This window comes from Mustela putorius, unplaced genomic scaffold (assembly GCF_011764305.1).
Source record: "Mustela putorius furo isolate JIRA1106 unplaced genomic scaffold, ASM1176430v1.1 tig00000095_pilon_pilon_pilon, whole genome shotgun sequence".
Lineage (NCBI taxonomy): Eukaryota > Metazoa > Chordata > Mammalia > Carnivora > Mustelidae > Mustela > Mustela putorius.
In genome coordinates this window covers 38,600,727-38,626,575 of record NW_025421280.1, presented here as the reverse complement: position 1 = coordinate 38,626,575, position 25,849 = coordinate 38,600,727, and the positions used below count along the sequence as shown (strand labels likewise).

At 62.5% G+C, this 25,849-nt stretch overlaps 1 protein-coding gene across 1 annotated transcript; it reads left to right on the top strand.

Moving 5' to 3' along the window:
• Positions 1-756: 756 nt before the first annotated feature.
• PIAS4 (protein inhibitor of activated STAT 4) lies at positions 757-25,217 on the top strand. Its single transcript, XM_045086543.1, has 11 exons — positions 757-865; positions 5,783-6,209; positions 16,909-16,993; positions 17,682-17,723; positions 18,063-18,153; positions 18,247-18,375; positions 18,465-18,570; positions 20,502-20,575; positions 20,661-20,821; positions 23,123-23,253; positions 23,404-25,217. Exons 1-11 carry the CDS (start codon positions 839-841, stop codon positions 23,673-23,675), a joined length of 1,545 nt encoding a protein of 514 aa, XP_044942478.1. The 5' UTR covers positions 757-838; the 3' UTR covers positions 23,676-25,217.
• Positions 25,218-25,849: the final 632 nt, after the last annotated feature.

The window sequence follows — 25,849 nt, the reverse complement described above, 5'->3', positions numbered from 1 at the left end:
CCGCCGTCCAGAGGCGCTCGCGCTCCCGACGGAGCCAGCCGGGCGCGCCTGGAACACACGTTTTTGTCCTCTTGCTCCGGACGCAGGCAGGTTGGAGCTCCGCTGCTCGCGGGCGCTGGGGAGCCGAGGAGGGCTCTAGAGCAGGGGAGGCTCCAGTTCGTGCAGATTCCAAAGGTTACTGTGCGTGGGGAGGCGGGACCCGCAGAGGGTCGCCCGCAGGGGCGGGGCAGAGAGAGCCGCGGGAAGCTGGGGGGTGGGGGGGTCCTGGTTTCCCCCGCCCAGGGCCGGCCCGGGGGGCGCCGCGCCAGGACCCGGATGTGCACCGCGCCGGGCCCGCCGCGGCTGTGCGGTGCTGGACGGCGGGGAGCCCGGCTGCACGCGCTGGCGGCCGCGGCGCCGGAGTCCCCGTCCCCTCCCCCGACGCCGCCGGGCATCCGGGCGCGCACCTGGCCTCCCTCCCCGCGCGCGGGCCGCTGCACCTGGCTGCATTGTTGTCCCCGCCGCCCCCTCTCATCTTCCTTCCCTCCCAGCCCGGGACCCAGCACGCGCCCCCACCTGTGCGGAGCTCGTACCCCTTTAAGTGGACAGACGCCGCCAGGGGTGGGCGTGGTCGCCGCGGGAGGAAAGGGGGGGGAGACGGTGTCGGGCAGCCCTGATTGGCCCGAGGCCCGGGCGGCGGTCGCATGCGCCTGCGCACTGAGCAGCAGCGCGCGCCTTCGGGGGGTAGGAGGGCGCCCGGGTGCTAATTGGCCGCCGCGACGGCCCCGCCCGCGGGTGGCGGGCGGTCACGTGACGCGACGGCTGGGGGCTCCCGGCGCGGGGGACGCTGGTGGCCAAGATGGCGGCGGAGCTGGTGGAGGCCAAAGTGAGTGAGCGGCGGCGGCGCCGGCCCGGGCGGGCGGGAGAGGGGGCGGGGGCCGGGCGGCGGGCGGAGGTCTGCGCCTTCCTCTTAGGGCCCCACGGCGCGGCCCGGTCGCGGTTCGCCGCCCAGCCCCCTCGCCCGCCCCTGGCCCTGGCGCGCCGGGTGCGGGCGGGGGGCGGGGAGGCCGGGGGCGGGGTCCCCCAAACCTTACCCCAGCCTTCGCGCTGGGGGTTGGTTCCCGGGCTTGGGGCGGGGTCGCCCCCCCCCGCGGCCCGAGTGGTTGGGGTCCAGTCTCCCTAAGCACGGGGGACAGGGCCGCGCCTCCCAGCTAGAGGCACAGTTCCCCCGGACAGCATGACGGGCCGAACTGCTCGTCCCCTCCTCGCCCTGAGCCGGGCTCCTGCTCTGTGGGCTGGGGGGAGCGTCTTCGCTTCTCCGCCCCCCCTGGCACCGAGGGCTGGCATCTGGGTCTCAGACTCCCCACCCAGCAGGCCAGCTGGGGTTGGCGACTTCCTCCTCTGAAGGGTCCCCTGACCCTTCTGCCACCGATTCCACCCTCCGGGGTGATGAGGGCGTCCTGAAGCGCCCCCAGATACAGTGTGCTCCTGGGGTTCGTACCCCGGCCTGGAGTTTGGACCCCTAGTTCTGCTCCCGCGTTGGTCCCAGAGCCCCGCCCCCCTCCTGGCACCATCTCTCTCGTCCTCGGAGTGGGCACCGTGTCACTCGAGTTTGCTCTCCTGCCTGGGATGGAGTCCTGACCCTTGTTCCCAGTTTAACGCCTTCCTCCTTCTCGCCTCAGTTTTGGGTCCTGGGCTCTGCCTTCCTCCCCTGTCTACCCTCGGGACCGCATCTGTGAGGTTTTGGACTCTGCTCTTGGGGTCTCTAAACTTTACACTAGCAAGATCAGGCCCCGTAGTGACTGTTTTCCCGTATACCCTAGTGAGTCTACTGAGATGGTCGTGCTCCCTCCGCACAGCTCCTGAACACTACTTCAGATCCCTTTACGCACCCCAGCTCTGCCTGCAGAGGCTTCCTCTCCTATTTTGCTGGTTTCTTGTGTTGCTCTATGGAGAGTCCCTGGTCTCTTTCTTCAGTGCTCTCAGTGCTTCTCTCTCATACTCCATTTTGGGGTTTGGGTTCCACATCCCATAGAGGCCATCCCTCTTCTAGGGATGTACCTTCTTCCAGGTGCTTTCCCAACGGTGAGGCTCCAGAGCCCTTGCCCAAACTACACTAGGATTGTTCCCTTCCCTGAGAAGTTTACTCAAGGTCTTTGATGGCAGGGAGGTGGGGGACTGGACCTCCTCTGGACAGAGGCTCCGCCCCCGCCCTCCCGCTGGTCTCCCCACCCCAGGGTCCTGACCTGTAAATGTTTCCTTTCTCCTGTTCTCTCTCTCCTTCCATCTCCCTTCCCTTCCCTCGGAGATCTGAAATGAAGCCCCCTTCCTCCTGAAGCGTCCACCTCAATGCCTGTACTACGCACTCTGCCCTTCTCTAGGGTTTTGAGAAATTGGGACTTGCCCTGGAGATGCAGAAGTCTGAACTCTGCAAGTCCATGGCGGCAGCCGGTGGGCATGAGGTCCCCTGGAGTCCTGAAATTCAGTAGTCCCATGGGGCTGTGAGTCTGGGCCCCGGCCCCTGCCCCCACCCCTGCCAGAGGGTAGGGACTCAATTCAAGGCCCCATCCATGGCTTTGAAATATGATCTGATGAACTCCACTTGACCCTCCGGTGGCTGGGGCCCCCCATCCCAATTAAATCAAGTTGACCCTTTTTCCAAGTTCTCTAGAACGGGAGCCTCCGTTCAGTGGCACAGCTAGCTCTGAGCCTCGGGAGCCTTCCTTTGGTCTCTGTCGCTGTGGAGCACCGGACGCGTCATTGAAGCGTTCCCTTCTTCCAGGTGCTTACCCAGCCTTTCGTGCTAGGAGCTGGAGATTGCATCTTTTGGGGTGCAAAACTGGCTGGTCCGTGGGAAGAAAGGGGGGAGCTTGTTGGTAAACTTGGAAATCAGACTCTTCAGGTGTGGCCCCTCAGAGGGCTTGGGGGAGAGGCAGTCTGAGAACCCCTTGGGATGGTAGCATTTTTCACTGATCTCCCATTTCCTGGAGATAAAGACCTTAACTTTCCCCCATGCTCCAAGGAACCTGTATGCGAGGCCGGTTCAGTTAAGCCCAGCAGACCTATCCAGCCTGATGCTTTTCCACACAGCTTCAAGCAGGCCCGGAGCTGAGACCATGGAAGCCATCGGGGCCTGGTGCTGTTTATAAACAGACCTGAAGGGAGGCAGGGAAGGATGAAGCCAAGGCAGGAAGTGATTTTGCAAAGCGCTTGGGGCTTCTTCCGGAACGGCTGTGCCCCTCTCACGCTGTCCCCCTCCCAGTGTCAAGGGCAGCCTCCTTGGTGATGGCAGCTGCTGAGAAATCTGAGTCGTGAACATATGGCAGCTTGAGGGATGTGCCCCAGGATGCTCTCGCGGCCCCTGGATGTCCAGCCTGGTGCGAGGGCTAGGCCTCGGCGGGGGCAGGGCGCTCCCAGGGGCCGGGTGATGTTAGAAGACGTGTTGTGGTCGGACTCGGCACCCCGAGCCCACCTGCCTTTGGCGCCGTGGAGGGCAGGCAGCTTCCACGTGACATCGCCTCTCCCCTCCAAGGCCTTGGGCCTCTTGCAGAAGAAACATCTTGCCTGCAAGCCCATTTTCTCTGCTCCAGGTAGGAGGTCAGGCCAAGGAAGGTTTGTTTTCACAAGCGTTCCGGGCTCTCCGAGGGCCAGCTCACTGCTCTGGTCCCGAGGCAGGGGGTGTGCTGGGATGGAAGGGTCCTCAGGTCCTCCAGACAGCTGGGTGGGAGTGGGAGGTAGTGCCCGCGGGAGTCCAGTGGACTCTGCCTCTGACACGGAGGCTTTGGGCCAGCCGCTTCTTTCATGGGGCCTGAGTCTTCTCACCTGCCTGGTGGGCGTGGATCCTGGTGCGCTTCACCGCCGGGGAGAGCCCTGGAGCGTGGCGGATGATAGATCTCCAAGTCTGTCGCCTGGGAGCCGGAGGAAGGCCCCACTGCAGGAAGAGGCTCCCTTTTGAGATTTTGCAGGCAGGACGGGGCAGTCGCACGCGTTTTGTCTGTCGCTTGGTTCCTTGACAGCCCTTCTGCCGCCTGTGGGAGCCTCGTGTGTGGCTGGGAGTGTTCTTAGAGGGTTCCCATCTCTCGCGGCTAGATGAGGTGCCCAGTGTGTAGAGAGGCCGGAGGACCCAGGGCCCCTGAGTCTTGGTGCTGCCGTCAGACACCATGCCTCACCCTTCGGCAACCAGGAAACGGGCAACACCAGAGCCTTCTGACACTGAGACCGCTCCGTAAACACCCTGGCAGGGTTCCCACCCACCTCCAACTGTCAGGCTCTCAGGTTGAATTTAAGGGCGCTATGGATTTCCTTGGGTGCCGTCCTGCCCGGTGCCAGCCAGCTTTCCTTAGGCACCCTCGTCACTGGTACCCATCTTCCCCATCCCACTGGAAGCGTCTTTTTCCCACCACATTTCGTTCATCACAGGCCCGCTTTGGGGCTCGGTGTGGGTGGCCCTGAAAGCCCGCTGGCCCATCCATTCTTCAAGGATGTTTTGCTTATGTAGCATGTGGGGAAGCGTGCCTCCCCTTGGCGTCCCAGAGTCTCCCCGAGGCCGGGCCATGGTCAGGCCGCCCCAAGGAAAACACTGGCATCAGCTGAACTCCCGTGTTTGGTCTGAGCGATTTGGAGGGACCCTGCCAGACCACTTGCGTCACTGCGCCGCAGATCACTTCACTGCCTCTGGGGCTGCTGGATTCTCAAAGCCTTCTCTCAGGTCCACGGTTCTCGATGGGCCGATCCTGTTCCAGGGGACACTGGACAGTGTCTGGGGAACATTTGTGATTGTCACCATGGGACTGGGGAGGGGGCTCCTGGCGTCGAGTGGGCAGAGGCCAGGGATGCTGCCGAGGACCCCACAGCGCCCGGGACACCTCCACCCTGGAGAACAATCTAGCCCCAACATCCACAGTACCGAGGTGAGGAGGGCCTGCTGAAGTGGTCAGCAGACGTTTGACGCTCGCCTGTCCTCAGCTCCGTGTGGACACCCGTAGTGCGAGGGACAGAAATTGCCCCCGGCTTTAGAGTCAGGCTTAGGTGTGAAGCTTGGCTGTAACGTGAAGCTCCCCCGGGCCTGGCAGTGGTGTTTTAGGAGTCAGAGTTAAGTATGTGATTGCGCGTGCGGCTCCTGGCAGGTGATGACTATTGAGTCGTGGCTCCCATCCTCCAGACGGAAGGGAAAACATGTTTGTGGCCAAAGCTGATTTACTCTGCTTTCCGTATGTTACCTCCTCTGGTCGTTCCCACATCCCAGCGAAGTGGATCCTGTCATCCTGACGAAGATACTGAGGGTCCGAGAGGCCGTTAGTGTTCTTGGCTAGGGAGTGGCTGAGGTTGTTTACGGGTAAAGCAAGATTCCCAGTCCCTGCCCTGGGGATGCTTTCAGGCTTGAAGATGGGAGAAGAGAACCTAAAATAGAAGGCAGTGGTGTGTGCTGGGGGGCGGTCAGAAGCTTTTGCTGCGTGGGCAGTGCTGAGGAAGGTTTGAAGAGGAGGAGGGGAGCAGGGCTGAGCTGGGGAGGGGGCATCACGGGGATGGGTGAGCGGGGGCCTGAGCACAGGCATGGAAGGGACTGAGCCTGGGCCCGTGGGCCTGGGGCCAAAGCCTTTTCCTCCTCCTCCTGGGCTCCTGCTCCTGCGGCTAGAGTGAGGGGGACCTGGGGGCAGGGCCAGGCAGCCCCCGATGGGCTCTCACTTTGCTGTCCCCCCATTTAGGGCGCAGGTGGCTCCAGGAAGCCCCTTGCCCCATTCGCAGTCCCTGAATCTGGCTGTGTCTCCTCTGAGCGTGTGTTCCTGTTGTTGCTCTTCCCCAGAACATGGTGATGAGTTTCCGAGTCTCCGATCTTCAGATGCTCCTGGGTTTTGTTGGCCGGAGTAAGAGTGGACTTAAACACGAACTCGTCACCCGGGCCCTCCAGCTGGTCCAGTTTGACTGTAGCCCTGAGCTGTTCAAGAAGATCAAGGAGCTGTACGAGACACGCTACGCCAAGAAGAGCTCAGAGCCTGTCCCCCAGCCCCACCGGCCCATGGACCCCCTGACCATGCACTCAACTTACGACCGGGCTGGCACGGTGCCCAGGACTCCCCTCTCGGGCCCCAACATTGACTATCCCGTGCTCTACGGGAAGTACTTGAATGGACTTGGACGCTTGCCCGCCAAGACCCTCAAGCCAGAAGTGCGTCTGGTGAAACTGCCCTTCTTCAACATGCTGGACGAGTTGCTGAAGCCCACAGAGCTGGGTGAGTCTGCCCCCACCCCGGGGGTAGGAGCGGGCGTGGGGGTCCCCCCCTCTGCATTCTCCCCAGTGCCTGTGGCCAGCACGTCACCGCCCCGGAGTGTCTTCTGGGAAGCAGTGAGAGCCAAGGCGTCACAGGGGAGCTTTCCCTCCCAGGAAGCGCAGGAGCCACCTCTGGGTCTTTCTGTTAGCGACCTATAGGGTCGTCTCGTGAATAAGCCTGATTCTCAGCAGCTTAGCATCCCAGACACCTGGCTTGTGAGGGTCAGAACTCGGGAGTGGCTTAGCTGAGTGGTCCTGATGCGTGCACACTGGTGCGGTCTCTGTCGGGCTGTTGGCTGGAGGCTGTCTCATCCGAAGGCCGGGCTAGGGCTGGGGGCTGCCCTCTCCCATGGTTGCTGGCAGGTCTCGGTTTCTTGCTGGCTGTTGGCTGGAGACCTCAGTTCTTGACGTGCGGGCTCTGTGGCCTGTGGAAGCGTCCCCGCAGTGTGGAATGGTGGTTTGCTTCCTCCGGAACCAGTGACGTGGGGGTGGGAGGGTTCGTGTGCGGACAGACAGTACGTGTGGGAGCAGCCGGAAGCCACGTTGTTTCTCTGACCTCCACCTGGAAGCAGCCTGTCTTTGTGTTCCACGTTTCATCGGTCACATAGGCCAGCTCTGTGCCTTGTGGCCTGGGACCATACCAGGCTCACCCTAAATGGGTGGGTGTCACTGGGCGCCACCGGGGATGCTGGCTTCCATGCTCTCACGCCCTGCGGCGGAAAGGCTGGAAGTTGCGTCTGACCTTCTTCCTTCCTTCCCCCCACAAAAAGCTTGTTTCCTGCTGGGCAGCTTTGGGAGCAGCCTTGCCAGTGGGCTCAGGCTGATCACCGCGGGCCTGCTGGTTAGGGAGCTGCTAGTGTGCTCCCGAGAGATGGGACACTGCCGGGACTGGAGGAGACCGTGCCAGGGCCTTGTGGTTCCTCTCTCTGCTCATTTCTCTGGCCCCCAGGTTGATGGAGCGCCACAGGCAGACAGGCCCCGGCGCCTCACCGGCAGTTGTGATGTGGGGGCCCGGTGGGCATCAGCCTGGTCTCGGCTTCACGTGCTCCCTCCCGCGCGTGCCCTCTCTCGGCTGTCCGTGCCTCCAGGGCTCCTGATGGCACGTCTAGGGCCACGGGCTTCTTGGGGCCCCTGGGATTTGACCAGGTGCCCGCCTGGTCCTGGGAGGCCTCTCTCGCCGTCATTCTCGTTTCTTCCATCTTCTTCCCTTGAGGGCCTGCGGAGGGGTGCCTGTGGAAGCCCCCCGTGGGGGACGCGGCAGGGAGCAAGCAGGGCTCCCCGTCGTGGGGAGGGTTCGCTCTGGCATTCCTCGCTTAGGGCCTAGAGGTGCCCTGAGTGCCTGTGGGCACAGTGGGTTGGGCTGTTCCGCTGTGGCCCTCATCCACGGCTCCCGCTCAGCCCCCCGCATCTTTACCGAGCCCCTGCTGCACACCAGGCTCCGGCCTGGGCTGTGAGTTGGTCTCTGCCGACTGTAGCTAAGGTCATGGCCCCGCCACGCCCCCTGCTGTGTGGTTCTCTCCCGCCCCTCCTGCTGACCCAGCATCCCGTCTGGCTCAGCCAAGGGGCCCCTCTGTGCATGGTGAGTTCCACGCCAGCCCTGCGCCAGCCGGCCCACTCGGTCCAGCCCTAGCTGCGGGGAAACGGGACTGCAGCTGCCTCTTTTCCTCCTTCCTGTAGACCTTGAGCTTCGTGAGGTTGGGTGAGGGGGCAGTGGTCCCGGTGAGGCCGCAGGAGGTGGAGGAAGGAGTGCCTGGTGCTCCAGACCCTGGAGTCCCAAAGCTCCGTTTCAACCCGAGGCTCTGCCCTCTCCTGCCTTCCCTCGGGCAGTGTGGTCGCCGGCCCCCAGGTGGGGAGTGAGCTGGCCTGGCAGCCCCTGGCATGGGGTTGGCGTGGCAGGGCTGGAGAGCCCAGGCCCTTTCCTCAGTTTCTCCAGGACGGCCCCCACCCCTGCCCTAGCTCCACTCCTCCCCACTTCCCTCTCTGTGTGTTGGAACTCCCTCCCTGTGCCCAGGGGCTCTCCAGCAGGCTCTGGGGGCCTTGGGGCTGGCTGGCTCTGAAGGTCACGCAGTTCGGGCTCCTCAGGACTCAAGGGTGATGTTTACAGTAGGGAGGCTGGGTTTTCACTGGGAAGCAGTAAGTCAGGCTTGGCACTGGGCGGGGGACAGAGGTGACTTTGAACTCGGGGGCCAGCAGCCTCCCTCCCCTGCCTGGACCACGAGCTTCCTTCCTGCATGGCCCGATCCCATTCCCGCCCCACAATGCATCACTTTGCCCTGAGCCCCCGGGGACCCCAGTCACCTGATCTCCGGGAGAGTCTGCTCCCCTGTCTACACCAGGAACTACTCTGCTGGCAGCTCAGAACAAAGAGGCCAACCCCGCCCTCCCTGGCTCCCACCCACTTCCCCGCCCCAACCTGAATGTACCCCTTCCCTGGGGCTGCGTCCTCAGGGACCCCCGCGCCTGCCAGGTCCCTAGGGAGAGTCCTCGTGGAGCGCAGAGCTGGCCCGGAAGCCGCCTGGTCCCCTCTGTTCCGAGGCCAGCACTTTGGGCCGCCCACTCCCCCACCTGGGGGCCTCCCTGTGGTGACTTGTGCAGTGCTGGCATTGCCCAAGAGTCCCTTCTCCGGGCTCGGGCTCAGCTGGCGTCCCCTTCCCCCTCGCTCCTGACCATGACCCGCTGACCAGAACGAGGTCCAGACACTCCGGTCTGTTTCCCCGGAAGAGCTGCTGGCCGGCTCCAGCTTCGGGACGGAGAGTGCGCCCGGCGCAGAGGAGACATAAATCTCAGGGAGAGGAATGTTTGGGTTGGGGGAGGGGAGGAGGATAATGGAGCTGGGAGGAGACGGACGATCTGCTCCAGCGGGACCGGGCCCCTGGAAGGATCGGGAAACTGACGCAAGGTCACACAGCGTCCCAAGGATGGGGTCCTGGGGCCGCAGGCTCAGCCATCTTCCCGACTCTCACTCCTTCCCGAGTCCTCGGTGCTCTGCACCTCTGGGGGGGGAGGGGTACCCATTTTGAAGCACATGAAGGTTCTGGACCTCAGGTCTCTTAGCTCAGAGGTCCTGGCTGTCCGAGCCATTCCAGGGCACTTGATTCCTGACCCCCGCAGAACCCACGGGGGAGCCAGGGAACGCCATCCTGGGCATGCCACCGCAGCCCATCTGACGGCCACCTAGGCTGTGAGTGGCCGCAGTGTGACCGAGGAGGCCCAGAGCTCCGCCAGGTGCGTGGGAGAAAGGAGAGGCTGGCGTGAGGCGTGCGATTACGGGCAGAAGGAAGGAGACGCGACCTGGTGCAGTGCTGCTCCGTGGGGCTCGCCGTGTCCTGTGGCCAGTGTCTCGGGCTGGGGGGCTGGGTCCCTACTGCAGAGTGAAGGAGCCACCCCATGTCGGGACAGCTCCCGAGGGTCTGCTGGTTGTCTCCATGCCCTGCAGGGTGGCAGCACCAGCACTGGCTGGGGACTGCTGGTCCAGCGGCTGCCCTGTTAGGCAGGGCACACGTGTGTCCCTCGTCCGGCCTCTCTGGCCTTGGGCTGGCATCACCCAAGCAGCAGGGGAGATGTGGGGTCCCCACCCTGGTGTGTTTGGCCAGGAAGCTTCACTAGAGGCGAAGGAATGGGCCCGGGGAGGAACGCTGTGCTTCCTCAGGGCGTCGGGCCGGGAGCTTCGGGGATGCATTCGTGCGGAGGCGGCAGGTAGGAGGCTTCCGGGCGGAGGCCCCGTTCCAGACCTGAGGGCTGAGTAGCCAGAAGCCTGACCGGGGAAGGAGCAGGCCCAGGTCTGGCAGGGAGCGAAGGCTCCAGAACGGGAGTGGTCGGGCCTGGAGCGAGGTGTGGTGTGGGAGGAGAGGGAGGCCAAGGCCAGAGGGAGGCCATGGCCAAGCTGCGCGGGCCATGGGGCGAGTGGAAGCTTCTCGGGCCATGGGGCGAGTGGCGGCGGTTGGGACTGCCCTGAGGGCTTCGCGGTCGGGATCTGGTGAGCTTTCCTGGGTCTCGTTTCCTGGGGTCCTCTCTGAGGTGGGTGTTAGCGCCTGGGGTACACAGAGGCAGAGGGCCTATGTGCATCCATGGGCCCGGTGGGGCTTCCATGCAGGGGTGTGCTCTCTCTCTGGGTCCTCGGGTCCCTCCTGTGCCCTGGGGCTGCGGTGGTCCCGTGGCATCCCAAGTCTGGCCTCACAGCTCCAGGGGCAGGTGGGCCAACCTCCCAGGCCGGAGCCTTCCCCCCGCTCCCCGCAGCTCACCTGTACAGCCGCCTTCCTGCTTTCCTTCCTCCACATTGCCAGTCTCCCTCAGCAGCCAGAGGAAATTTTTAAAATAGCTGGCTCAGTATGTCCTTCCTCTGTTCAGAACCCTCCCATGACCAGCTGACTTTTCTGCTTGGTTTCTTCCCTGCTCTCGTCTCCTCTCTCCCTTCCCCTTGCCTTGCTAGTTCTCCGAAACGCCAGGCCCAGTGTTACCCCAGGGCCTTTGCACGTGCTATACCTTCTGTCTGTCCCACTTTTTCAGACGCTGCCTGGCTCTTTCCACCCCGGTCACCTAACCTGAAGCTCATCTTCCTTTCCTCCTCGCCTTCCCTCACCTTCTCGCCACCCCCCACGCTTCCATGGCCTTGCCTCCAGCCCTGACGAGGTTTATTCATTTGTTGGTGTTCTTCTTTAACACTGGGGCCAGGTCAGTTCATTCCCTCCCTACATCTACAGCGGGAGCAGGGCAGGAGGCGCCCAGTGCAGGAGCTGAGGAGCGGCCTGGGGCTGCTGTGAAGCTGACGGGAGCTGGTGTTGTCTGGTGTTGTCTGACGCTCCTTCGGTGTGTGACTTTTGTGAAAGTGTGTGTGTGTCGTAGAACATAGCATCAGGCCCCTGCTGGAGGCTTCAGCTTGTTCTTGCCTGTGTGGCCCTCCGAAACAGCGGCTGTGCCCTAACTACTGTTTTACCTGCCCCGCTCCCCGTTATGGTGGGAGCATCCGCTCGGGCCAGGAAGTGTTCTCTGCTGGTGGTGGTTTGCACGGTGGGCTGACAGCCGGGGCGGAGATGGTCATGCTGCGCTCCTCGCTTGGTGTCTTGGATTGAGCCGGAAGCCAGTTCCCAGTCCTCCCAGAGGACCTGGAAGCAGGGGGTTCCCTCCCTTTCGTTCCTGGGGGTCTCTGAGGCCTGGGATGGGTTCCTCATCCTAGCCTGCGCAGGGCCCCCCCACAGCCTTGGGGCAGCCTGTGGGACACAGCAAAGGCACTTTGGGGTCAGTTTGGTGTTGGCAAAGAGCCAGAGACACTGGGAAGTTATGTTGATTTTTTTTTTTTTAAGATTTTTATTTATTGGGGCGCCTGGGTGGCTCAGTGGGTTAAAGCCTCTGCCTTCGGCTCAGGTCATGATCTCAGGGTCCTGGGATCGAGCCCCACATCGGGCTCTCTGCTCGGCCAGGAGCCTACTTGCTCCTCCCTCTACCTGCCTCTCTGCCTACTTGTGATCTCTGTCTGTTAAATAAATAAACTCTTAAAAAAAAAAAAAAGATTTTTATTTATTTACAGGAAGAGAGATCACAAGCAGGCAGAGAGGCAGGCTGGGTGCGGGGAGCAGGCTCCTTGCTCAGCAGAAAGCCCAATGCGGAGCTTGATCCCAGGACCCTGGGATCATGACCTGAGCCAAAGGCAGAGGCTTTAACCCTCTGAGCCACCCAGGCACCCCAGTTGTGTTGTAGAGAAGAATCGAGTGGGCGGGGAGGTACGGGCAGTACCAGGATGGCAGGGGCCTTGTGGGGGGCTTCCAGCTTCTAAATAAAGGCGATCAGGGTAGTCTGTCATTCTGACGCCATTTGAGCGGACTTCGGAGACATCAGGCCATCTAAGTAGCTAGGGGAGGAATCTTCTGGAAGACAGGATGTTGAGCACAGAGGCCCCAAAGCAGGATGTCCTTGGCACATGGGGAACACGAGGAGGTGGCCTGGGAGGTGGCCGTGAAATCAAGACCACTAGGGGTGAGGACAGCATCCCTCAAGTGGCAGATGGTGAGCTTGGGGGAGCCAGGGGGCCAGCCAGGGGTCGCATACAGATCAGGGGGCAGGGGTGGTGGGGGAGGGACCTTGCTAGTGTGTTTCAGAATCGGAGCCAGCTGGGAGTTGGTGCTGTGGGTTGGGGGCAAGGAGTCGTGGATGAAGCCTATGGCCCAGCCCTGTGCAGCTGGAGGGCCGTTGGCAGTGGGTGATGGAGGCCGGGGTTTGGGGGGCCCCCCACCTCCATCCTACCATGCAGGGTGTGCTGTGTCCCCGTTGAGGCTCACCTCCCACTGGCTGCTTGGCTTCCTGAGGGAGCTGTCAGCCACCTGGGGCCCATGGCACAGCAGAAAATCCGAACGCCATCCCCGCGGGGGTGTCATCTAGAAGTGGCAGCCCTAGAAGGGACCCCCGACTCTTGGCCTCCCGTGACCATGCCCACTGCCTGCTCTGTTTCTGGGGACAGCACTCCCTGGCCGGCGGGTAGGGTCACTGGTGGTGCTCTCTGCTTCCCACTCGGCCCTCACAGCTCCCCTAGGTATGGGGAGCCCCACCCTACCCCATCAGAAATAATTGCCTCCCCCTCCCCAGGGAGCCTGGGTGGCTCAGTGGGTTAAGCCTCTGCCTTCGGCTCAGGTCATGATCACAGGACCCTGGGATCGAGCCCCACATCGGGCTCTCTGCTCAGCAGGGAGCCTGCTTCCTCCTCTCTCTGTCTCTGCCTGCCTCTCTGCCTACTTGTGATCTCTGTCTAATAAATAAATAAAATCTTTTTTTTAGAAAAAAGGAGTAACTGCCCCTTGGCTGTTGGGGCATGTCTGGGCCTGTGTGCACTCCCACCCCCCAGTTAGCTGTCCTCGAGGGCACCAACCAGGACTCTGTGGGGACTAGCCAGGCCCTCGGCAGACAAGCAGGAATTGATGGCGGCAGCTTGGCGGTTTCGTCGGCCCTTGCTGAGCTCCATCCACGGGCCCACATCTGGGCCCTGGGAACTGTGGCCCGTGGACAGAGGGCACCCAGGTTGGGGCGGGGGCAGGGATGTGTGCCCCAGGCAGAGCTGGGCTATGAACCCCGGGATCTGGCTTCTGAGTCTGAGCTGGTTTTAAATCCAAATTGTGTTTGTGTTTTAAATAGGTGATCTTCTGTTGTGGTTTTGGAGTTCAGAAGGTTCTGGAGCTGGGGTGGGCCAATTAGGGCCAGGGGCCAACGTCACAGGCTGCCTGTTTTCCTAAACCAAGCTGTATTGACACACAGCAACACCCATCTGTCTGTTGACTGTCTCTGGTGCCTTTCATGGTACGAGGCCAAGTGGGGACATTGAGGCAGAGACCGTGTCTCACTAAAACCAAGACTGTTTGCACTCCAGCCCTTCGTAGGAACAGCAGTCACGCCACTGTTGGAAAGGTTGGCCGTTCAGAGAAAGCTGGCTCCCTGCCTCTCCCAGTCCCTCCGAGGAGGTGACCGTGGCCGTCCTTGAGCAGATGAGCGGACCTGCATTTGCCCAGACCCTTCCCTCTGAGGGTGACCCGAGCCCGGGTGTGGTGCACGCCTGCCTGCACCGGCTGCTTTCAGCTGGCAGAAGCATCTCGCAGGTTACCCCTTAGCAGAGCAAGAAGAGCTCCCGGGTTCCTCGCTGTCCGTGTCAGGGTCACATGCTCGTCCTCCGTCAGCTGTCCCGGAGTGCATCGTCGCCAGGCTGGCTCGGCGGGCGCGGCTTTGGGGCATCGGCCGTCTGGTGGAAGCCGTTCTGAGTAGGGCTGTCTGCAGGCCTTGGACATCCTTTGTGTGGGAGCCTGTCTCGGCGCGGCTCCCGTGTTCCTCGTCGTGCGCGTGGCAGTGACGAGACGGCCTGCTCTAGCGTCTCGTCTCCTGATCAGGCAGCTTTTCAGTGTGGTTGGTGGGGGTTTCTTTTTTAAAGATTTTAATTTTAGGGGCGCCTGGGGGCTCCGTTGGTGAAGCGTCTGCTTACAGCTCAGGTCATGATCTCAGGGTCCTGGAATTGAGCCCCGCGTTGGGCTCCCTGCTCAGTGGGGAGCCTGCCTCCCCCTCCCCCTGGTCTTGTGCTCCCACTCGCACTCTCTACCCCACACCCCAAATAAACAAGCAAGATCTTTTTAAAAATAAAAATTAAAATATTTTAATTTTAAGTCATCTCTGCACCACCATGGGGCTTTAACTCACAACCCCCAGATCAGGAGTTGCAGGCTCCACCAACGGAGCCAGTCAGGTGCTTCTAATTCAGCAGAGATGCCAGCGTTTTTAAATTGAGGCAGAATTTACATCCAGCAAGGTCCTCAGATACTTAGTGTGAACTTGGAGTCTTACCAAGTGAACGTACCCCAGTTACCCAGATGCCAGCAAACAGAACACGTCCGTCCTGGAAAGCCCCTCACCGTTGCTCCAGCATCCCTGGTCACACCCCCCGGAGGCAGCTCCCGTTCTGATTCTTTCCCCTGTGAGTTAGTGTCCTGTTGGGGGTGCAGCCTAGTGGACGTGCAGTGGGTGCTTTGGGCGTCTCTGACGGTGGCTCACCATCCTGATCTTAGATTTGCCCCTGCACTCGCCAAGGTCACCCGTTTTATTTTACCGCGTGAACACACCACCGTCTGTTTCTGCTTTTCCACTGGTAGGCACTCAGGTCGTTTCCAGTTCAGGGATCTTAGGAATAAGTTTACCATGAGCACTGTTGGGCAAGTCTTTTTGTAGCCCCATGTCCATTCATTTGGGTGTATGTTTACCTTCGTTAGCCGACAGTTTTCCAGAAGGGTTGTGCTTGTGGCAGAGAAGCCCGCGCTCCACGTCCCTGCTGGTACTTGGAGTTGTCGCTCTTTCATTTTAGCCAGGCTAATAGATGAGTAGAATGCCGTCTCGCATTCCCGGGCTGAATCCCCAGATCCTGGATATTTGCAGATATTTTCTAGAGGACTTCCGTGTCTGTGTTCATGGGAGGTGTTTACCTGTAATTTTCCTTTTATGATGAGTCTTTGTCAGGTTTTGATACAAGGGTCATGTCAGCCCTGTGAAGTGAGTTTGCTGTTCTCTTTGTTTTCTGAAAGTTCAGAGAAGTTTATTTACATGGTTTCTTAAATATTAGAACTCAGCAATTGGATCTGCAGTTTTCTTTGTGGAAAAGTTTTTGTTTGTTTGTTTTTAAGTTTTTATTTATCTGTTCATTTGACAGCGCATGCGTGCGCGAGAAGGGGAAGCAACAGCAGGAGGGGGAGAAACAGGCTTCCTGCTGAGCAGGGAGCCTGATGCGGGACTCCATCCCAGGACCCTGGGATCATGACCTGAGCCAAAGGCAGATGCTTAACCAACTGAGCCACCCAGGTGCCCTTGAGGAAAAGTTTTTAATTATGAGTTCAGCTTCTTTAAGTGATAAAGGGCTTCTCAAGCTTCCCATATTTTTTGGTGCGAGTTTTGGTAATTTGCAACTTCGGAAGAATTTGTCTATTTCATGTAAGTTATCAGATTTATTGCCATAAGTTTGTTGGTTTCATTCCTGTATTAAACCAAGAGACTGTAGGATCTATTTCTATTGTCTATCTTTTGTTTCTGGCAGTGGGTGTGCTTGCGTTCTTTTTTATTGTCTGTTCTGGTAGCTTATCTAAGAAGTTTGACTTGATTGATTTTCTCTGTTGCTGACTTTGTTTTTATCTTTTAACTTCCTTCTGATAAGTTCAGCTTTAATTTGCTCTTTTTCTAGTTTCTTGTGGAGGAGCCAATCTTTTGAAACTTTTTTCTGTCTTTTTTAGGAGAAGCATTTAAGACTGTGATTTTGCCTTCATCAGCTGTGTTAGCTGCTCCCTCCCAGGTTTTGCAACACTGTGTCTTCTTGTTCAGTTCAGAGACTTTCTGGTCACCCCTGGGGTTCTCAATGCAGTTTTAATGGACAGTGAAATGCCAGCTTGTCACCACCAGGGTCCCCATCCTCTGGCAGACATTCCTCTACTTCTGCACCCACTGGGCACAGAGCCAGTGTGGCTCTGTGTGTGGTGTCCCTGTGCCCTCCTCACGTCTTCTGCTGTGCGCGGGGCTGCTCCGTGACTCTTGTTTTCTGCACTGGGAGCTTCGGGCAGTTTCACTTGCCTGCCTCCTCCGCTGGCCATGAATGCCCAAGGTGGGATCTCTGTCCGGCTCGTCTCTGTCCCCTCCGGCAGTGCCTTGCAGGGCCTGTGCCAAGCACCACAAAGACAGGCAAACACTTGCCAGGTGCCCAGAACAGTGGTGTGAGGTGGGGACAGAGTTGTTGCTGGCATCTCACAGGCCCCAGGGGGAGCAGCTGGCCCAAGGGCATGTAGTCTGTCGCACTGCCTCCCGTCAGCTAGGCAGGCTCCTTTCCCTGGGCTGAGCACTTCTGTCTTCCTTGGAGACTCCTGAGCCCCAGAGGGTTAAGAAGGTTTCTGCTTCCCAAGGGGCCCTTCCGGGGTTAGGGGTGTTCCCTGAATCCTAGGCTGCGGTGTGACACCGGCAGGGGCTGCGGTGTGACACCGGCAGGGGCTGCGGTGTGACACCGGCAGGGGCCGCGCTTCCCGCACCCTCGTCCCTAGTGGTCCTGCTTCCATCCCTGGCTGCCTGGGGGGGGCTCAGCCTCCTGCTCCCTGCTGCCCCTCTGAGGAGGGCCCGGCTCCCTCCCTGGGAACCGGACATCCCCCTGACGCTGAGTATGCCTTTAGTCCCGCAGAATAGCGAGAAGCTGCAGGAGAGCCCGTGCATCTTTGCGCTGACACCGAGGCAAGTGGAGCTGATCAGGAACTCCAGGTGCGCTGCGCCCCGCACCCCTGCTGGCCTCCCCAGCGGCCGCTGCGCCCGTGTGCTCTTGGGCCACCCAGGGGCTGGGCTAGGGGTGCCTTCTGCAGACCCGATGTGCCTGCTCTCCCTGCCTCTAATCTGCAGCCTCCAGACGTGGGCCGCTGTCCCCCTTTTAACAGGATTCCCCTCAGCACTGTTGATGTCAGGGCTGGGTCCCTCTTTGCGGGGGATGCTCCCGGGGGTGTCCTGGGCCATGTGGGCGGCTGAGCTGCATCCCTGGCCCCCTTCCCCTAGTTGTAATGCCCGTAGCTGTCCCGATGCTGCCTGGGGTCCTGCCCGGCCAGCATCGCCGTGATGAGGACCCTGAGCCTTAACAGCCGAGAGACAGAGGCCATTCCCAGTGTCTGCTGAGACGTAACTCCCCACTGAAGCAGCCGCTTGGCGCCCCCATGGCCGTGCCGAGCTTACGCCCGCCGACCTATTCAGTAAATCCCCACAGCCGCCCCGCCTCGTGAAGAGAGGGGAGGCCCTCTGCCCAAGTCACAGTGAGTAAGCAGGAGAGAACGTTCCAGTCAGCACCCAGAGGTCTTCGGCTGCCGAGGGAGGTCGCGGGGTCCCTGTCTGGCTAGCCCAGGCGAAGGGCTCTCCTGCCTCACTGAGCGCTCTTCTCCTCCCCTCTGCTTCCGCGGCCGCGCAGAGAACTGCAGCCCGGGATCAAGGCCGTGCAGGTCGTCCTCAGGTAAGCCTGGGCCTGCCCGGAGACCCCGTGCCCGGAGCCCGGCCCTGCCTGCCCCAGCGCCACCCTCCTGACGGCGTCTCAGGTTCTCCGCGGTCAGAGGTGGAGCCCTGCTCCTCCTCGCCGCCTGCCGTCTGTCCTTGCCTGTGCGCCGTCACCACAGAGCCTCGCTCAGGCCAGATCCGGGGCCTCAGAGCCGCTCTTGCGGTCCGGCAACGCAGCGCCCCTGCCACGTGGACGCGGCCCTCATGGCCCCTGCGCCGGCCCTGCGCCCATCCCCCCTCGGGGCCGCCCCTCTGTGCATAGCCCCTGCTGGCCTCACGGTGCGCGCTGTCATTACAGAATTTGCTACTCAGACACCAGCAGCCCTCAGGAGGACCAGTACCCACCCAACATCGCCGTGAAGGTCAACCACAGCTACTGCTCGGTCCCGGTGAGTGGGCACCCCTGGGCCGCTGTGGGGGACGCGGCAGGGGGGCCGCCACAGAAGCCCTTTCCGAGGTGTGAGCCCCGCGTCTGCTTCCAGGGCTACTACCCCTCCAATAAGCCGGGAGTGGAACCCAAGAGGCCCTGCCGCCCCATCAACCTCACCCACCTCATGTACCTGTCCTCGGCCACCAACCGCATCACCGTGACCTGGGGGAACTACGGCAAGGTGAGGGGGGCCCGCCCGCCTGCCCCCCACCCCGGCCCCCTGCAGGCCCCGCCTTGGCCTGACTGCTCCTTCCCGACTTCTGCCCCCAGAGTTACTCCGTGGCCTTGTACCTGGTGCGGCAGCTGACCTCTTCGGAGCTGCTGCAGAGGTTGAAAACCATCGGGGTCAAGCACCCAGAGCTGTGCAAGGCGCTGGGTGAGCTGCGGGGCCCGCGCGTCACCCCAGGGGATGCACAAGGAGGGGAGCAGAACAGTCCGCGCAGAGGCCCTGAGGCACGGACGTGGGGGGCGGGACCACTTGGGGTGGTGGTTCGGGGCCAGGTCTGGGGGCATGTGGGCAGGGCGGGCACATGGGGGTCACCCCCACAGCATCTGGGAAAGATCCCGGGGGATGGGTGCTCGAGGCCGATGCTTCTGACTGCTGGGTGGGGGCTGGGAGCCCGGGGGGCAGGAGCAGACCCGATTCACAGCTGCAGGTACCGGGTGAAGGAGCCCAGCCCGAGCCCAGACCAGCAATGTTGGGGGCGGTGGAGGGGTGACACGGGGAGTGTGTTGAAAGTGAACCACCGCCAGGATGGGTAGACAAAACCAGGCCTGTTTCTCGTCTTGCATCCATGTGTGCGATGGCTGTGTGGCCTCAGGCAAGCCACTGGCCCTCTCTGTTCAGAGGAAAGCCCTCTTCTCTCTGTTTGCTGCGTCTTCTGACCCAATCCTCATAGTAGCCCTGGGCGGAGGGACTAGGCGATGACCCCATCTGACCACTGGGGACCCTGAGGCGCAGAGTGGTGGGGCTCCCACCTATGCACCCCAGCCCACTTTCCTCGAAGAGCTGGCCCCCCAGCCTGCGCATCACCCTCTCACTGGCCAATGTGACCAGAGGGGACAGGCATTGGCATGGGGGCCAGGCGGGCTTCATCCAGGCCTTGGCCTGCAGGGGGGTGGGCAGGGCACCCGGAGGTCTGGCGGAGGCCTGGATAGGGTGTGTGGGACCACTGGGGCTCCTGCTTGGCACGGATGGCCCGGTTTCCTCTTGGAAGCCCGCCCCCAGCTTGGCTGGCAGCCGCGGGGTTTCTGGTCGCTGCGGGAAGCCCCGTGATTGTCTCACCTGTGGCCTTCTTGCCGCACTGAACCCTCTTCTGTCGGCCGGGGAGGAGCGGGCCTGGCTTCAGAACCAGACGTACCCGAGTCTGTCGCTGGCATTCCGTCCGAGAGGCGAGCCCTGTGCTGGGACTTCACGTGGGGGTGTGAAGGGCTGACCTTCGGGACCCTGGGGAGCTTCTGGAGGAGGGGCTGCAGGGCTTGTGTGGAGGAAGGCGGGGCAGCTCCGGGGTCAGTCCTGAGTCTTCCCACTGAGAGCGGAGCAGACGCAGGGCGAGCCTCAAAGAGTCCGGAGAGGGAGCCCGTGCGTCCTGCGGACCTGCCTTGGGGTTCGCTCTGTGCGCCTTTCCTTTCGGTCCCTCTGGCAGCCCCGTGCTCACCGTTGCGAAGGGGCCTTGTGTGTTGTTGTGGGCATTTTGCACGTGGCCTTTGGCTTCAGGCACCGGCCAGCTCTTCCTAAGTTAGGTCGACTTGGTCACCTGAGAGGCCGCGCTCGTGGGCTCCCTTCTGCCCCTGCTGGGTTTGGGGGTGTCCAGGAGTGGGGCCTCGCTGTGTCCTGGCTCCGTGTGTGGTGGCCACGAGAACCTTCCTGGAGCGACCCATCCCGCTCCTCACCAAGTCCCGGGGATGGTTGGCGTGGAGCGCACGGTCGCAGCGGACATCCCTGTGGGCGGCTCGCCCTTGCCTCCATCTTTTCTGTGGGCGGCGAGAACGCGCAGCGGAGTGGGCATGTGGGCCGGCCTGCCCCATCAGCCTGCCAGGTTGCGCGAGACACCCCGCCGCGGCCCAGGGCGCTTTTGCAGGTGACCCTCGCAGGCCCGAGCCCCAGAGCCGAGCCATGTGGCTCGTCCTGGGAGGAGGATGTGAGGTGCCCCGTGTGTGGACCGTCTTCCCCGAGGTGGAGGGGCTGAGGGTGCTTGCCGCTGCCTGCCCTGGCGTCGATGGGTGCTGGAAACGCCTGCCTCCTAGCTCCGCCCGCGCAGACGCCTCTGTCTCTTCTGCTAACGACGGCCACCCCCTTCTCCGCAGTCAAAGAGAAGCTGCGCCTGGACCCCGACAGCGAGATCGCCACCACGGGCGTGCGGGTCTCCCTCATCTGCCCGGTGAGTCGGCACGCGCGCGCCCTCTGTCCCCACCTGCCTGCGGCGCGCGGCCGCCCAGGGCCGCTGACCGCCCCCCTCCCCGCAGCTGGTGAAGATGCGGCTGTCGGTGCCCTGCCGCGCCGAGACCTGCGCGCACCTGCAGTGCTTCGACGCCGTCTTCTACCTGCAGATGAACGAGAAGAAGCCCACCTGGACGTGCCCCGTGTGTGACAAGCCGGCCCCCTACGACCAGCTCGTCATCGACGGGTGAGGCTGCCGGCTGCACGGCCCTCTCCTCCTGGGGTCCCGCGGGCGCCCTGCCGCCCGGGCTTGTGGGCCGCCCTGGAGCCCTGGCCACAGGGCCAGCGGGTGTCCTCCCTGTGGGGCTCTGCAGGGCCTTGGCGGTGCAGGCAGAGGCCGCTGGCTTAGGCTCTCCGGGCCCAGGACCCCGCGGACCTGGAGTCTGCTCTTCCCCAACAAAGCAGGGGCCCCGAGAGCCCAGCTCACGGGCCCTGCACAAGCCGGAGAGCCGCTCCCCGCACGGCGCTTGGTGCCACCTCCAGCTCGTCCTCCGCTCCAAGAGGTGGGAGGCTCAGCCGTCTGCCCGCCTCTGCTCTCAGGTGCCCTGCGTCCCAGGTGGCGCCCACATGCGGCCAGGCCCTCCCCGTGCCACAGGGAGACGAGGGGAGAATGGCTGTTCTCCCCAAAAGGGAAACTTTGCTCAGGTCTTAGGTTTCTAGAAACTGAGCCCAGCACCTGACCAGGCAGCTCCGGCCAGACGCCAGCCACACCCATCTCCTCTCCCGGTGCTGGGGGTGGGGTGGGGAGGGAGCGGCCGCAGGCTGGGTCTGTGGCCACACTCAGTGCCCAGAAGTCTGTGCAGCCCAGATGCGTGTTGCAGGATGTGGGTGTGTGGGGGCCCGGGGATGGCCCGCGGCCAGCAGGGGCTCGTGTACGTCTGTGCCACATTCGAGCGCTCACCTTCGTCTGGTCCCCACACGTGGGCACTTGTCAAGCCATCCCTCCCAACTGTACCGAGATGTGGTGGGCCTGGATCTTCCCCACCTTACTGATAAGGAGACTGAGGCTCAGAGGGAACAGTCACCTGTCCTAGGCGTGCCCAGCTCACAGGTGGCCCGGCCAGCTCTGAGCCCGGGTCCCTTCCCTGGAGGGGCTGAACTGCTGTGTCCCGCTGTGCCCCACTGTCCCCATGCCGTCTGGTCTTTGGGTGGAGTGAGCAGGCCCCTGGGGCCGGGCACAAGGGCCAGGGTTGAATGGCTGCTCTGTTCCTGGCCTGGCAGCCGTGCGGCCCTGTGCCTGCCTCTCCCCCCACCCCCACAGGCCTCGAGCGGGTCACCCAGGCTCCAGTGGCGGCAGCTTGGACAGCTCCAAGGGCAGATGGGCCTGGGGCTAGGGGGTGTGGCTGTGCCCCGTACACCACAGTCCCAGCATCCCATGGGGCCTGGGCATAGCCAGGAAGGCTTCCTGGAGGCAGGGTCCTTGATTATTCTGTTTCTTTGAGGATTTGGTATTTTGTCCCACCCTTGGCTCTGAGCTGGGTGATTCTGGGGTCTCCCTAAGGACTGTGTCCCAGACTCTGCCTTCAGGGAATACCAGCTGGCTTGGGGAGCGTGGGGACCTGAGCCAGATAGAGACGCTCCTACTGCTTGGGCTCTGCGGGGGGCAAGAGGCGCTGCGGACTGGGGCGTCCTGGCGGAGACGTCCATGGCAGGCAGAGCTGTGTTAACACTGTGGAGCGACCCTGGAGTGGCGGGTCTGTGAGTGGCCCGGGGGAGTGTCCTGGAGCAGGAAAGGGTCTCCCTCCTTGTGACTGCGTTTGAGGCGGTTGAAGTTACATGGAGGCAGGCACTGTTCTGACCTGGAACAGATGCTGGGGGCCAGGTTGGCCCGTTGCCGCTAGGGCACGTATGTCCCTTGTACAGGACCTGGCCCGGTGTGGGCCTCCCGGCCGCTGGAGTTGGTGGGGAGGTGGAGGCCCCGTGACCGGGAAGGGGCAGAGCCAGGAATGGAGCCCAGGTGGCCTGGTTTTCGGCCTCGTTGGCTTCGGGGAGCTTCCCTGCCCTCCCTGGGCCCCGGTTTCTCCATCTGTAAAATGGGTCTGGCCGAGTACCTTAGTGAAACAGTGCCCAAGGCCAGAGCGTGTCTTGCCGGGCCAGACTCACGCTGGGTGCTCCCTTGGGGTTGCTGTGGCGTGTGGGAATCCAGTGCCCCCACTTCTGCTTCCTGCCCTGCCCCAGAGCCTCTCCAGGGGCTGTGAGCAGTACGCACCCCTGCGCGCCTGGCGCCTGGTCTGCAGAGAGGGCGAGGTGCGGGGATGGGACAGGAGGCTGGGGCCGTGGGCCAGAGGGGGCAGCCACAGGCATGGGTGCAGGCAGGCCTCTTCCCCCCGCGGGGCAGGGGTCCCCAGGCCCTGGTGGGCGCTGTCTTGAAACCACTTCCATGGAGGAGGAAGCAGCTAACTTAGCGAGTGTCCCGTGGGAGTCCAAGCAGTCAGGGCCGGGTGACAGTGGCCCTGCCGGCCCGGGAATCAGCTCCTCGCCCCTCCAGGCTCCTCTCCAAGATCCTGAGTGAGTGCCAGGACGCGGACGAGATCGAGTACCTGGTGGACGGCTCGTGGTGCCCGATCCGCGCCGAGAAGGAGCGCAGCTGCAGTCCCCAGTGTCCCATCCTCGTGCTGGGTGAGTCGGCTGCCCGAGAGCCGGGCAGGCTGGGGCTCAGGGCTCTGGCTAGAGACCTCCGTGCTGTCCGATCGCCCGCCACGTCCCGGGCCCCTGCCCCTCGCTGGCCTCCATGGGCCCGCTCTGAGCACCACCCCCTGTCGCCCTCAGGCCCCTCGGACGCCAATGGGCTCCTGTCCGCCCCCAACGTCAACGGCGGTGGTGGCGGCGGTGCGCTGGGGGGCGCCGGTGGCGGTGGCAGCGCGGCAGGTGGCGTGGAGAACGGGAAGCCGGGAGCCGACGTGGTGGACCTCACGCTGGACAGCTCGTCGTCCTCGGAGGAGGAGGAGGACGAGGAAGAGGATGAGGAGGACGAGGACGAGGAGGGCCCCCGGCCCAAGCGACGCTGCCCCTTTCCGAAGGGCCTGGTGTCGGCCTGCTGACTGCTTGCCGCCGCCGCCGCCACCGGCTGGACACGCGACTTTCCTGGTGCTCACCACGCGGATGGGGCGCAGGCGGGCCTCGGGCTACAGAGGGAGGAGTGATTTTTTTTCTTTTTATTGTTGTTCATTTGTTTTTCCACCCCTTTCCCTGGCTCCTGGCACCTGTACCTCTGGACTCTCCAATCGGAGGATTAAAAAAAAGTAAAATGACAAAAAAAAAGTACAAAAAAAAAAAGAAACCACAAAAAAAAATCAAACTCTTAAAAACAAGGCAAGCCGCCCTCACAGCTGCTCCCCCAGCCAGAGCCTGAGCCCCGGAGCCTGAGCCGGCCCTGGGCAGCAGCGGGCAGACCCGGGAGCTGCACGCGGACGCCCCGGCCCACCTCGCCTCATCCAGGGACCATTCCAGCGGGTGCAGAGGGACGGGGCGCGCGGGGGTGGTGGGGGCAGCAGGGGAGACGGACGGGCGCACGGCACCCCTCCCTGGCGGCAGCCACGACTTTGACATTCGTCTGTTCCTTTTGCTCTTTTTTCTCTGCAAACACGTTCTCTCGCCCAGAGACCCTGGAGCGCACCGCCGAGCAGGGAGCATTTTAGCCAAGAAGCCATGGAGTGGGTTCGGGCGGGGAGGGGGGGGGCAGGGGCACGGGGGGGGGGGGCGGGAGGGGCCAGGGAGGGTTTAGCCACAGATGTGTTGTATTTTTTGAAAGTGCAATAATTTGGTATTTTGAAGACCCAGCATGTGGCCAGGACCCCCCGTGGAAGGCGGGGCCCCAGGGTGCGGCAGCGTGTGGCGTGGGGGGGTCTCCGTTTCCTAGCAGCTACCTCGGTAACTCCAATTCAGGTTAACTTCCCTACGGGCCAGCGCAGGTGTCCACAGACGCCGCTGCCGCCGGCCCTCCTTGGCGGGCGGGGCGGGCGGCCACTTCCGGAGGGGCAGCAGGGACTCCCCCCCCCCCACCCTCTCCATGTGGGGTGGCCCCTTCCCCCTCTTCTTGCTCTTGGGTTTTCCAACGGGTCGAGGCCTGCCTGGCCCCCCCACCCCCCCGGGAGCCTCACTCTCGTCTTCCAACAGGACCGGGCCGAGGGCCACCCGCCAGCGACTCGCCCGGCCTCAGGGGTCCAGCCATCGTGGGGGGGGCCCCCACCACTGCCCCCGATGCCTCCAGGAACCCGCGGCTGGGTGCCCGGCCCCCCGCCCAGCATCCTTGTCCTCTGGAGGCCACGCTTGGTTCTCCCACCGCCTCTGCCCTCTGTTCTGTTCTGCTTTTTTTTTTTTTTTTTTCCTTGCTCCCCCCCAGCCCCAGAATAATTTCCTTTGTGTAAACAGAGCTCTTCTAGTCAGGAAGCAATACCGTTTCAGGTCTGAAGAAGAAAGGGACATCAATCTGGCCGAGGGCAAATTCAGTTTTACTGTATAAACTCGGCTGTGCAGCTCGGCCCCCCTCCGGCTGCCCCGGCAGCTGAGGGCCGCGGTTTTCTAATATTTGTATTCTAATTTAATTGTTTTTAAAAAACGCAAATAAAAAAGGTCAAGGTGAAGCCACCGAGGCGTCTGCTTCTCTGTGCGTCGGGGCACTGGCTGGGCGAGGGGCGCAAAGGACAAAGCTCCCTGTGGCCGGTCCCCTGCGTGGCATGACGTTGGGGATCCAAAAGGCACAGCATTTGGTCAAACGCGGAAGGTTTCACTTTGTGCTGCTGGGCCGGGTGTCTTTGTACTAGGCTGGGCCAGGAGCCGAGGCAGAGCTGCCAAGTCCAGGACTGTCCCCATGGGCAGCCGGGAAGACCCCCACACGGCCCATAAGCTGGTGGGGGAAACACGGGCCAGGGCCCCGAGACCCCAGCAAAGCCTCCGGGAGGGGGACAGTCAGACAAGACTAAGTGTCAGTGACGACACGGAGGGACCGGAACCCTCACGCGGGCCTGGCGGGAGTGGAAAGTGGGGCAGCTGCCCCAGAGGACCGGACAGTGGCCCCTCCCCAGGGGAAACCGCGATCGCGGGACAGCCCTTCCCGTCCTAGGTTAGCGAGACAAGTTCACGTACGAACCCGCACACACGTGTGCAGAGCAGCCGGAAGGTGGAAACAGCCCCACATCCAGAGACAGGCTAACGGATAAAGGAGGGGTGTCCCCCACGTGCAGGCACGTCTCTCGGCCGCAAACAGGAGCGAGGC

What these genes read in the sequence shown, in the direction of transcription:
- PIAS4 (XM_045086543.1), top strand. Translation starts at nt 839, where the DNA reads ATGGCGGCGGAGCTGGTGGAGGCCAAA. An exon ending in GGGTCTCCCTCATCTGCCCG is followed by an intron (nt 20,576 to 20,660) that starts GTGAGTCGGCAC and finishes CCCTCCCCGCAG; the next exon opens with CTGGTGAAGATGCGGCTGTC. An exon ending in GACCAGCTCGTCATCGACGG is followed by an intron (nt 20,822 to 23,122) that starts GTGAGGCTGCCG and finishes TCGCCCCTCCAG; the next exon opens with GCTCCTCTCCAAGATCCTGA.